Here is a 14,040-nt window from a genome sequence, read left to right as displayed (position 1 = left end):
ACAAGACCTGAGAGGATGGTGTGTGTGTGTGTGTGTGTGTGTGCGCGCGTGCGTGCGTGTGTGTGTGCGCGTGTGGGTGTGTGTGTATGTGTGTGTTTTCCTCTAGTTTTCCACTAGTCTCTTTCCCTCTCACTCTCCTCCCAGACGATCAGGCTCTGGTTGTGGGGGATGGGGTGTAGAGTGCAGCTCAGGGTTTTGAGGTGCTGATAACAGGATAGGACTGGAGACCGGTCGTCGGAGGTAGCAGCAAGTGGGTTCGATGCTACTGGAGGGTCCCCCAGTGCAGGGACAGGCAGAGAGTCAGAGGCAGACAGGGCCTCTGCTTACTGCTTGAGGGAGACTGACAGTATTGTAGAGACAGAGATGTTGCTCTCTGCCACTGCTTGAGGGAGACTGACAGTATTGTAGAGACAGAGACATTGCTCTTTGCCACTGCTTGAGGGAGACTGACAGTATTGTAGAGACAGAGATGTTGCTCTTTGCCACTGCTTGAGGGAGACTGACAGTATTGTAGAGACAGAGATGTTGCTCTTTGCCACTGCTTGAGGGAGCCTGACAGTATTGTAGAGACAGAGACATTGCTCTTTGCCACTGCTTGAGGGAGCCTGACAGTATTGTAGAGACAGAGATGTTGCTCTCTGCCACTGCTTGAGGGAGACTGACAGTATTGTAGAGACAGAGATGTTGCTCTCTGCCACTGCTTGAGGGAGACTGACAGTATTGTAGAGACAGAGATGTTGCTCTCTGCCACTGCTTGAGGGATTCTGACAGTATTGTCAGTGGGAGTGCCAATGGGAGTGCCGTTGGCCATTTGCGTCGGCTAATGGGGATCCAAATCAAATATAAATCAGTCATGGGTTTAACAATAGTGGAAACGCCCTCTAGCCAATGCTTACACCAATCGAATGCTTTTAACTTAATGATCGTACACTTTTTTCTCCTCCTCCTTTCTCCTAAAATGACATACCCAAATCTAACTTCCTGTAGCTCAGGACCTAAAGCAAGGATATGCATATTCTTGATACCATTTGAAAGGAAACACTTGGAAGTTTGTGGAAATGTGAGGTGAAATTAATGTGGGAGAATATAACACACTAGATCTGGTAAAAGATCTTTGAAATGCAAGAGAAAGGTCATACTTTCAGATAGGAGTCTAGGTGTAATTTCGATTTTGGCCACCAGATGGCAGCAGTGCGTGCGCAAAAGTTTCAGACTGATCCAGTGAAGAATTACATTACTACACAATATTTTGTATCAAGTCTAGTGCACAGTTGTCATGAGACCTAAACCAGCCAATACCCAGAGTGCACTCTGACATATTTTAGAGACACGGAGAGAGTTTGGAGGGTGAAACACTCAAATACACTTACATAAACCAGACATGGGCTGTGTGTGTATGTGTAAAAATTTGACCAACTGGGAACATTTTGTTAGTCACGAGATCAAATGCTGTTTCTAGGGGGGGGGTTAGGATTAGAATTAGTGTTAGGGTTAGAATTATGTTAAGGGTTAGGGGTAGGTTAGGGTTAGGATTATCGTTAGGTTAAGGGTAAGGGGACAGGTTAGGGTTTAGCATTAGGGGTTAGGGAAAATAGGATTTGAATGGGACTGAATTGTGTCCTAACAAGGTTAGCTGTACAAGACTGTGTGTGTGTGTGTGTGTGTGTGTGTGTGTGTGTGTGTGTGTGTGTGTGTGTGTGTGTGTGTGTGTGTGTGTGTGTGTAATCTGAGTGGATGAAAGGGGCCAATTATGTGAGATTAAGACTCTGGATAACAGACATGACATCTCAGTTATACAACACACTTACTGACTTCAGCCCATTCACTTAGACCCCCTGTATATATGTGTGTGTGAGAGAGAGAGAGATAGAGAGAGAGAGAGAGAGAGAGAGAGAGAGAGAAAGAGTGAACGAGAGAGAATGAGACAGAGACCTGTGTGTGGAATGTACATTTCATAGCTTCGTGACATTCTCCCACTGTCAGGTGACTTCAGTTTAGAAAAATGCACACATTCACACACACACCCTGATGGTGTAACCTAATGGCCCTTTGTTTACCTATGGAAATTGGAGCCACATGCAGGTTGGTCTAGCCTCCAGTCTAGCCTCCAGTCTGTCCTTTCCACCATTTTGTTTCTGAATGCCACAGAAAATACTCTTTAATACAACAGTTATATGCTTGGCCCTCATTTGTCAACATTGATATGTAGCCTAAATGTGTTATTATTATCAATGTATCTAATTAGGATTAAAAAACGGGGATAATGTACATACAATGTATTACATGTTTATGAAGGTGTTATGACTCCTCTATGTCTGACTGCTGACAGACTGACTAGTGGATATTATGCAATGATATTCCTCTGCGAGTCCCTCCCCACACAAACACACAGTCAGTCACACACTGATAGTACAAGGGAAGAGGAGGAGGAGGAGGAGGACGTGGGTTGAGAAGCGTCGCGTGCTGCTGCGGCTATAGGTCATTAAGGCGCGCGGTTTGTTCGTTGCTGAACAGACGCAGATCGGTGTGTGAATGAGAGTTCTAGGCGGAGAGAGAGAGACGACAATGATCCGTAACTGGTGTGTTTGCGTGTGAGAGGAGAGAAGAGGAGCGGGAGTTGGAGAGACAGCGAGAGACAGACATGGAGGACTCGGAGCCTGGTGGGGAAGACGGTATGGTCAGCGGCTGGCGGTGGAATAACCGGAACACCGGAGCTCGAGACCAGGTTCAGCTCAGGCAGAAGATCCGGGATTTACCAGGACTGTTGAAACATGGACTGCACCTACGGAAGAAAAGCGTGAGTACCGCCATATACATATATAAACATTTTCCTTCCGTGTGTGTGTTGTGGTTGGTCGTTAAGCGTTAGTCGCGTTACCTCCCTGACCCCCTCTCTCTGTCACCTCATTGTCACGATTCACCTGGATGTGCTGTTGTTTCACACGAACAAACTGTAGCTACGGCAGGCAGTGTCTGTGTGAGTGTGTGCGTGAGTGTGTGCGTGTGTGTGTTCGTTTCAGGCTCCCGCCACCGGCTGTTGTACATCCATAATGTGTTTTAAGCTGCCACACACACACACACACACACACACACAGCGCTGTCTTGGTCCAGACTTGATTCAGTTAATTATGTTACGTGCCTATTCATGTACTCTAATGGGCCCTTGTTCTCAACAGTTGATATTGTAATGACCCTGGGTTACAATATGTTAACTGACAATGACAGTAATACTATCAGTGTCTTCTCAACTCTCATCAAGTGTGTGTAGGTTGGTGTATAATGATGTGTGTTTGTTTACTGTGTTGAGGCATGAAGGTATAGTACCTCTGCTAGGACTCCCCCTGGGGGAGGGAAGGATGGACACACACACACACACACACACACACACACACACACACACACACACACACACACACACACACACACACACACACACACAACCTAACCTACAAACATACACACCTAACCCACAAAGCAGGACAGAGCTGAGTGTCTGTTCCAGGTGTGAATGCAGGGTGCGTAGGAAAGGCTATAAAAGCGACTAAACAAGAGATCTGGTGTGTCCTGACATGTTCGGGAATCTAATGAATAGTACTATAACACAAGCTTCATCATGCGTCTTATAACTGAGGTGTTGTCAGACAGTAGCCGTCGTAAAAAGATAGCAGTAGAAGTGTGTCGACTCAAATTCGTTTTTGTACTGAAGGGCCATGCAAGTGGGTGTGTCAAATACAAAATATCTCATCAAATTTGATTGGTCACATGCGCCGAATACATTATGTGTAGAGTTCACAGTGAAATGCTTACCTAGGAGCCCTTTCCCAACAGTGCAGAGTTAAAAAGTAAGAACATTAGCAAATCAAAATAGAAAATAGTAACACAATAAATAACGAGGCTATTTACAGTAGAGTAGCGGTACTGAGTCAATGTGCAGGGGTACCGGTACTGAGTCAATGTGCAGGGGTACCGGTACTGAGTCAATGTGCAGGGGTACCGGTACTGAGTCAATGTGCAGGGGTACCGGTACTGAGTCAATGTGCAGGGGTACCGGTACTGAGTCAATGTGCAGGGGTACCGGTACTGAGTCAATGTGCAGGGGTACCGGTACTGAGTCAATGTGCAGGGGTACCGGTACTGAGTCAATGTGCAGGGGTACCGGTACTGAGTCAATGTGCAAGGGTAGCGGTACTGAGTCAATGTGCAGGGGTACCGGTACTGAGTCAATGTGCAGGGGTACCGGTACTGAGTCAATGTGCAGGGGTACCGGTACTGAGTCAATGTGCAGGGGTACCGGTACTGAGTCAATGTGCAAGGGTAGCGGTACTGAGTCAATGTGCAGGGGTACCGGTACTGAGTCAATGTGCAGGGGTACCGGTACTGAGTCAATGTGCAGGGGTACCGGTACTGAGTCAATGTGCAGGGGTACCGGTACTGAGTCAATGTGCAGGGGTACCGGTACTGAGTCAATGTGCAGGGGTACGAGGTGGTGGAGGTTATATGTACATGTAGGTAGGGGTAAAAGTTAGAGGTCGACCGATTTTTCAACGCCGATATAGATTATTGGAGGACCAAAAAAAGCTGATACAGATTAATCGGCCGATTTTTATATGTATATATTTGTAATAATGACAATTACAACAATACTGAATTGTCATTAAAAGTGTCAAACACTTTTATTTTAACTTAATATAATAACAATTCTATTTAGTCGTAAATAAATAATGAAACATGTTCAATTTGGTTTAGTTATTATAGGACTATTTCTCTATATCTATACCTATTTCTCTATATTTGTATTTGTGTGTTAGAGGTCGACCGATTATGATTTTTCAACGCTGATACCAATACCGATTATTGGAGGACCAAAAAAAGCAGATACCGATTAATCTGCCAATTTTTTATTTATTTATTTGTAATAATGACAATTACAATACTGAATGAACACTTATTTTAACTTAATATAATACATCAATGAAATCAATTTAGCCTCAAATAAATAATGAAACATGTTCAATTTGGTTTAAATAATGCAAAAACAAAGTGTTGGAGAAGAAAGTAAAAGTGCAATATGTGCCATGTAAAAAAGCTAACGTTTAAGTTCCTTGCTCAGAACATGAGAACATATGAAAGCTGGTGGTTCCTTTTAACATGAAACTTCAATATTCCCAGGTAAGAGGTTTTAGGTTGTAGTTAATATAGTATTTATAGGACTATTTCTCTCTATACCATTTGTATTTTATATATCTTTGACTATTGGATGTTCTTATAGGCACTTTAGTATTGCCAGTGTAACAGTAAAGCTTCAGTCCCTCTCCTCGCTCCTCCCTGGGCTCGAACCAGGAACACATCGACAACAGCCACCCTCGAAGCATCGTTACCCATCGCTCCACAAAAGCCACGGCCCTTGCAGGGCAAGGGGAACAACTATTCCAAGTCTCAAAGCGAGTGACGTTTGAAACGCTATTAGCGTGCACCCCGCTAACTAGCTAGCCATTTGACATCGGTTACACCAGCCTAATCTCGGGAGTTGATAGGCTTGAAGTCATAAACAGCTCAATGCTTGAAGCATTGCGAAGAGCTGCTGGCAAAACGCACGAAAGGGCTGTTTGAATGAATGCTTACGAGCCTGCTGCTGCCTACCACCGCTCAGTCAGACTGCTCTATCAAATATCAAATCATAGACTTAATTAAAACATAATAACACACAGAAATACAAGACTTTGGTCATTAATATGGTCGAATCCGTAAACTATCATTTCGAAAACAAAACATTTATTATTTCAGTGAAATACGGAACCGTTCCATATTTTATCTAACGGGTGGCATCCATAAGTCTAAATATTCCTGTTACATTGTACAACCTTCAATGTTATGTCATAATTACGTAAAATTCTGGCAAATTAGTTCGCAATGAGCCAGGCAGCCCAAACTGTTGCATATACCCTGACTCTGCATGCAAGTATCGGATGTGATACATAATAATAATAATAATAATAATACTTTTTGTTGTATTATTTGTTTTGTCTTTTCTGGTGGATTAAACTGAAATTTCAACCAATCACGGCCGTTGTGATACAGCCAACCTAACTAAGAAATACATTTGACGATAGAATTCTCCCTCTACTCTCCTTCTAGGCAAGTCTATTGTCAAGCTACCTGCTAATAACCATAATGGCGCTGTACAACGTGACCGTGTGTGTTTGAAAGAGTATTTTCCAGTCAGCAACAATTTGTTCATCAAGATATAGCAGCAATCTACCGCACCAAGCAAAGTGAGAAGAATAAGAGCTCCACATTGAAGCTGCCCAGCAACACCCGTTGGGGTGGTGTTGTCATCATGTTTGACAGTCTTCTGGAGGAGAAGAACCTCTCCAAGAAATGGCCATGTCACAGTCTGCCGATATGGACAGCCCCATCAAGAGGATCCTCCTGGATGATGTATTTTGGGAGAGAGTGGTAGCCTGAAACTCCTGAAACCTATAGTAATAGCCATTGCACGGAATGAGGGAGACAATGACATCCTGTCTGATGTTCAGAATCTGCTTGCAGATGTAAGAGAAGAAATCTGTACTGCCCTGCCCACTTCACTGTTGCTCCATACAGAGGAAACTGCAGTTCTGAAATACATCAAAAAGAGTGAAGACTTCTGCCTGATGCCAATACACGCCACAGCGTACATGTTGGACCGCAGCTCGCGGCCAGGGTTTTCCTTTGTAATCGTGATAGTTTGCAAGCCCTGCCACATCCGACTAGCATCAAAGCCGGTGTAGTAGGATTCAATCTTAGTTCTGTGTTGACGCTTTGCCTGTTTGATGGCTCGTCGGAGGCCGTAGTGGGATTTCTTATAAGTGTCCGGATTTTGATCCCGCTCCTTGAAAGCGGAAGCTATAGCCTTTAGCTTAGTTGCCTGTAATCCATGGCTTTTGGTTGGGATATGTACATATGGTCAGTGTGGGGACGACGTCGTCAATGTACTTATTATTGAAGACGGTGACTGATGTGGAAAACTCTTCAATGTTAATTGGATGAATCCCGGAACATATTCCAGTCTGTACTAGTGGAACAGTCCTGTAGCTTAGCAACCCCTTAATCGGAACGCTTCCGTATTGAACGTTGGTACTTCCTGTTTGAGTTTTTGCTTGTAAGCGGGAGATTTTTGTATGTGTCAGATTTGCGGGGAGAGGGCGGGGAGAGTTTTGTATGTGTGTGGAGTAAATGTGGTCTAGAGTTTTGTATGTGTGTAGAGTAAATGTGGTCTAGAGTTTTGTATGTGTGTAGAGTAAATGTGGTCTAGAGTTTTGTATGTGTGTAGAGTAAATGTGGTCTAGAGTTTTGTATGTGTGTAGAGTAAATGTGGTCTAGAGTTTTGTATGTGTGTAGAGTAAATGTGGTCTAGAGTTTTGTATGTGTGTAGAGTAAATGTGGTCTAGAGTTTTGTATGTGTGTAGAGTAAATGTGGTCTAGAGTTTTGTATGTGTGTGGAGTAAATGTGGTCTAGAGTTTTTCACCTCAGGTTGGACAGGTGACATGCTGGTAAAAATGGGGTAAAACGGATTTCAATTTCCCTGCATTAAAATCACTGGCCACTAAGAGCGCCACCTCTGGATGTGCATTTTCATGTTTGCTTATGGCCCTATACAGCTCCTCGAGTGAGGTCTTAGTTTCAAATTGTAATGCCACATGCACAAGTATACATTGGTGGAAAAAGTACCAAACTATCATACTGTAGTAAAAGTAAAGATACCCTAATAGAAAATGACTCAAGTAAAAGTAAAATTCACCCAGCAAAATTCTACTGGAGTATAAGTATAAAAGTATTTGGTTAAAGTATAAAAGTATTTGGTTAAAGTATAAAAGTATTTGGTTAAAGTATAAAAGTATTTGGTTAAAGTATAAAAGTATTTGGTTAAAGTATAAAAGTATTTGGTTAAAGTATAAAAGTCTAAATCATTTCAAATTCCTTATATTAAACAAACCAGATGGCACCATTTCCTTGTTTTTTAAAATTTACGTAAGCCACGGTCACACTCCAACATTCAGACATCATTTACAAATGAAGCATGTGTGTTTAGTGAGTCCGCCAGATCAGATGTAGTAGGGATGACCAGGGATGTTCGGGTTGATAAGTGCATGAATTTGACTATTTTCCTGTCCTGCTAAGCATTCAAAATCTAACAAGTACTTTTGGGTGTCAAGGAAAATGTATGGAGTAAAAAGTACAATATTTTCTTAAGGAATGTAGTGAAGTAAAAGTAAAAGTAGTCAAAAATATAAATAGTAAAATAAAGTACAGGTACCCTACTTAAGTAGTACTTTAAAGTATTTTTACTTAAGTACTTTACACCACTGCCAGTATAGTGACATGCTTTTCTTGCAAGCTCTAACCCCAGCAATGCAGTAATCAATGCAATTACACACCTCCTCCCTTAACCTTACCCAAAGCTGTCGTTCGGTCTTGACGATGCATAGAAACAAACAGCTTGATGTATATGATCCATGTCCTTGTTCAGCCACGACTCGGAGAAACAGGATATTACAGTTCTTCAGGTCCCGTTACTCAGAGTTTTCGTCCAGTTGCTTCTCCAATGACTGTAGGTTTGAAGAACGGCGGGTAGGAGCGGTTTATTAGCCAACGTAGTTTTATCAGTCTGACCCTTTTGCACCATTTCTTTTCCGAGTCCCGGGGATTTGTCCAGAGTAAACAGAACATCCACAGCAGCTGACTTGATGAAGTAGAAGTTGTTGTCCAAATAGAGGTTAGTGATTGCTGTCCTGAAGCTCCTTTTTGTGTGTTTTTTTGTCAAAGGAAGTGACAGTGTTTGAAAACAACGGTGGTGTTGCTTTTATGTTGCTAACTTGATTTTTTGAATGAAACTGGAAACTGGAATCATGTTTTTCATTTTTCATTCATTCATTCAGCAAGGCAGGGATTCCTCACAGTGCCAGGATCATGCTGCTGTGAATCAATCAATCAATCAATCAATCAATAAAAAGTATTTATAAAGCCCTTCTTACATCAGCTGATGTCACAAAGTGCTGTACAGAAACCCAGCCTCAAACCACAAAGAGCAAGCAATGCAGGTGTAGAACAGCGCCAATGATAATCACTAAAGCCTGAGCTAGCCGTCTACTGGTAAGTGAAACTAGTTAGCAAGCTAGAAGCCTACATGCTTGTTGTAGTTAGAATACTGCTTGATATGGCTGGACCACTTCAGAACCCTCAGGTAGCCTAGTCTCTAGAGCATGTTATGACGTCTTGCCTGGGTTTGTTTGTTCGCCCCGACAAAAACGAAATCTAAAATGTAAACAAAATAACGGAAGTGACACTTACTGAGTCTGGCTCTAACTGGCGCATGCAGTGGAATTACATCTGAAATGTCAGTTGAGTTGAATCAACAAATCACAGCGCATATTTTACTTCCTGCTTTGTGCCTATGGGTACACTCGTAATGGCCGCCAGTCCAACCATTATGCCATCATTGACAGGAATGGAGGTGTCTGTTCTATTCATTCTATTTCTATGGCAGCACATGAGGTCAGGAGCAGAGGAGAGTAGAAAAAAGAGAGAGAAAAAAAAGTTTTTTGCTAATCAAATGTGGGCATGCCAAGCATGCAGTGCTACAGCTCTCAGCCACGCACAGTACTCTAATCTGAGAGTAATCCATTTCTACCAGACTCTCACAAACGCACACACATACGCACGCACGCACTCACTCACTCACGCACGCACCCACCCACACACACGCGCGCGCGTCGGCGTGTGCTGACTCTCCATCGCCTATCTCTACCGTTCTTTCTTTCTCTTTCCCGGGTCGTTCCATGTCATTTCAGCCATGACACCCACCATCTCAGATTGTTATGAAATCCTTTCTGTAGTTACAAACCGGTAAGATTAGCATTCCAGAAGCATTATTTTGTTGAACTATAATTTGATTGCACCTAAATTGATTGCACCTAAATTGGCCATTTTAATTTATAGTATTATAATATTCAATAATTATAGTACCTAACATCCGATTTGGACCAAACCTTTTTCTAACAATGAGTAAGACATGAGGAATCCAAAGAAGTGGTCAAAAGCCAGGCACTGACACAACCCACAGCCAATCATAGGTATTTACTGACAATACCCGCAGCCAATCATAGGTATTTACTGACACAACCCACAGCCAATCATAGGTATTCACTGACACAACCCACAGCCAATCATAGGTATTTACTGACACAACCCACAGCCAATCATAGGTATTTTCTGACACAACCCCCAGCCAATCATAGGTATTTACTGACACAACCCGCAGCCAATCATAGGTATTTACTGACACAACCCACAGCCAATCATAGGTATTTACTGACACAACCCACAGCCAATCATAGGTATTTACTGACACAACCCGCAGCCAATCATAGGTATTTACTGACACAACCCACAGCCAATCATAGGTATTTACTGACACAACCCGCAGCCAATCATAGGTATTTACTGACACAACCCGCAGCCAATCATAGGTATTCACTGACACAACCCACAGCCAATCATAAGTATTTACTGACACAACCCGCAGCCAATCATAAGTATTTACTGACACAACCTGCAGCCAATCATAAGTATTTACTGACACAACCCACAGCCAATCATAGGTATTCACTGACACAACCCACAGCCAATCATAAGTATTTACTGACACAACCCGCAGCCAATCATAAGTATTTACTGACACAACCCGCAGCCAATCATAAGTATTTACTGACACAACCCGCAGCCAATCATAAGTATTGACTGACACAACCCGCAGCCAATCATAAGTATTTACTGACACAACCCGCAGCCAATCATAAGTATTTACTGATACAACCCGCAGCCAATCACAAGTATTTACTGACACAACCCGCAGCCAATCATAAGTATTTACTGACACAACCCACAGCCAATCACAAGTATTTACTGACATAACCCGCAGCCAATCATAAGTATTTGGTATCAGTCCTCTATGTTTGACTAGTAGTATGGAGCTGCGGCTTGGCGTATTGCTTCTTCATCCTATGTGAAGCATTCTCAGTGAATTTGGTAATTGTTGTATTCCCCTGTTCAGAGAAATTAGTCATTGGGTTTATGACCCATCCTACATCATGATATTACCAGGTTCTAGATGGTGCTGCTCCTGCTATTAGGGGATAATTTTTTTAAAGAATCGACCCCATTGTTAAAGGGAGATTTCACCCAAATTACATATTGATTTCCTTACCCTGCAAGCAGTTTATGGACGAGGTATGCCAGCAACCCATGCTTCGGTTTTGTTTTCCTGGCTGCTGTTTCAAATGTTAACTTTTTAGCATTTGTGGCACAAAAAAAGAGGAATACCTAGTCAGTTGTACAGCTGACTGCCTTCAACTGAAATGAGTCTTCTGCATTTAACTCAACCCCTCTGAATCAAATTCTTATTTAGAATGACAGCCTGGGAACAGTGGGTTAACTGCCTTGCTCAGGGGTAGAACAACATATTTTTACCCTGTCAGCTCAGGGATTCAATACAGCAACATTTTGGTTACTAGTCCAACACTCTAACCACTAGGCTACCTGCCCCCTGCCCCAATGCAAGTAAATGGTACCTATATTAGCATTTTTTCGCTTCATAGCTAAATCGTCTAAAGGTAACTTAATTGTGTTACACAATACATTTTTTTAGATACTTTAGGATGATTTGGACATGAAGCGTGAAAATGCTAATATAGGTATCATTGACTTAGATTTGTGACACAAATGCTAAAAAGTTTACATTAGTGGCCAGGTAAACAAAACCAAAGCATGGATTGCTGTCACACCAGAGGTGTATCCTACGAAGCAAGCTAAATCTACTCAGCGTTTTCTAAAGTTTGCCAGCTTCAGTTACCCTCACATTCCAGGTCAGGCTTTATCCGTACTACAACGGTGGATATTATCACTAGCAGGCTTGTAACTGCGTGTGCATGTCGCACATGGCTAGTCGAATGCCGAACTCAAAAGATATTTATAAGTAACCCAAGATTGTTAATGTGTGTTGTTTACAGTGGTAGCAAATGAAGTATAGTGGGCAGGAGGTGGGCAATGCCAAGCACAGGATAGTGAGATCCTATTGGCTCGTTGTAGCATATATTTGTATATTTTCATTAGGGAACGCCTCCTCTGTGAAGTCTGCGTGTGTGCAGACTCAATCCGACCTTGCACCCTTAAACCACGTAATCTTATACAACTTTGGAAAAGAGTCAAGTCTATTAAAATGTGTTCACTGTGTTTGTAACAGATTTTAGTTTTGGGAACAGAAAAATGTATTTGTGATCAGATGATAATTATTTTTTGCAGAATGTCAGACCAGTCTCACTGAGTTGTATCCTCTCTCCCACCACCCGCGACTGCACTTCCTCTCACCGGTGAGAAAACATTCTAACGGGATTCCAGGTTTTTCTAGCCCCTGTGACACGTCTGGGTTTTCTAGCCCCTGTGACACGTCTGGTTTTTCTAGCCCCTGTGACACGTTTGGGTTTCCCCTTGTCTTCATTGAGATAATGCTGAAACATCAACCCATTGGGCGAGTCAGTGCCACATTTTCATTTGTGCCGAAAATCTAAATGAAAGAATGTTATCTTGCAAATGAATCAGGTTATGGTGTGAAAAAGGCTTTTAGAGGTGGCGTCGTAAATGCCGACTGTGGTTTGCTTATCAATGCACAACCACAAGCACCTTTCTTCCCACTCCTATTGATAAAATGTCATTACTGTGTGTGAATTTTTAAATGCATTCCTTCATTACTACATGTGTAATGTGATATATTTTAACATTCGTTTTTTAAATTAAATAATTATTCAGTCATTTTCCCCAAATGAAGGGGATGATGACTTAATCTTTGCGAGAGGGAGGTAACCTAATTTCATTGGTCCTCGACTCGCATACCAGTCGTTTCATTCAGGGTAAGTGGAGTTAGCCGTGAGTTAGCCTGCCCCAGAGCAGGTTCATTCTGAAGGATTCGTTGCCATAGAAATTTACCTGGCTAAACCGTGAGCCACTTTCATAGGACCGGTTGTCCAGAGTTAAACTCAAAAGTTTGGTCCTCATGCTTGTGCTTTATCTCTCTCAATTCTATTTCAATTTAAGGGGCTTTATTGGCATGGGAAACATATGTTTACATTGATCTTTATTGGCATGGGAAACATATGTTTACATTGATCTTTATTGGCATGGGAAACATATGTAAACATTGATCTTTATTGGCATGGGAAACATATGTTTACATTGATCTTTATTGGCATGGGAAACATATGTTTACATTGATCTTTATTGGCATGGGAAACATATGTTTACATTGATCTTTATTGGCATGGGAAACATATGTAAACATTGATCTTTATTGGCATGGGAAACATATGTTTACATTGATCTTTATTGGCATGGGAAACATATGTTTACATTGATCTTTATTGGCATGGGAAACATATGTTTACATTGATCTTTATTGGCATGGGAAACATATGTTTACATTGCAAAAGTAAGTGAAATAGATCAACAAAAAGTGAACATTACACTCCCAAAAGTTCCAAAAGAAATAAAGACATTTCAAATGTCATATTATGTCTATATACAGTGTTGTAACGATGTGCAAGTAGTTAAAATACAAAAGGGAAAATAAATACACGTAAACATGGGTTGTATTTACAGTGGGGTTTGTTCTTCACTGGTTGACCTTTTGTTGTGGCAACAGGTCACAAATCTTGCTGCTGTGATGTCACACTGTGGTATTTCACCCAGTAGATATGGGAGTTTAACAAAATTGGATTGTTTTCAAGTTCTTTGTGGGTCTGTGTAATCTGAGTGAAATACAGTGGCAAGAATCCAAGATGGCGTAGCAGTCAGACGTCTTTGTCCTTCGTCTTGTCGTGTCCTATGTAATAATATTTTTATATATTTTTCTTCGCATCTATTTTTTTATATTTTTCTAAACCTCAACTTCAAAATACTCTCCTGCAAATCGCCTCACCCAATGTGGTGTGGATCTGTTTTTCTACTTT

General features: G+C 41.9%; 1 protein-coding gene across 1 annotated transcript in view; it reads left to right on the top strand.

Annotated features, from left to right (window-relative positions):
- Positions 1–2,475: 2,475 nt before the first annotated feature.
- Positions 2,476–14,040, top strand: part of LOC139392094 (rap guanine nucleotide exchange factor 5-like) — an 81,400-nt gene continuing 69,835 nt past the window's right edge. The window contains exon 1 of the mRNA XM_071139813.1: positions 2,476–2,797. Within this exon, the coding sequence (XP_070995914.1) occupies positions 2,642–2,797 (156 nt within the window). The 5' untranslated portion in view covers positions 2,476–2,641. The remainder of the gene's footprint in view (positions 2,798–14,040) is intronic.

This window comes from Oncorhynchus clarkii, chromosome 32 (assembly GCF_045791955.1).
Source record: "Oncorhynchus clarkii lewisi isolate Uvic-CL-2024 chromosome 32, UVic_Ocla_1.0, whole genome shotgun sequence".
In the NCBI taxonomy this organism is placed as follows: domain Eukaryota; kingdom Metazoa; phylum Chordata; class Actinopteri; order Salmoniformes; family Salmonidae; genus Oncorhynchus; species Oncorhynchus clarkii.
Note: the sequence above shows the minus strand (reverse complement) of the source record. Positions and strands in the feature narration are given on the sequence as shown.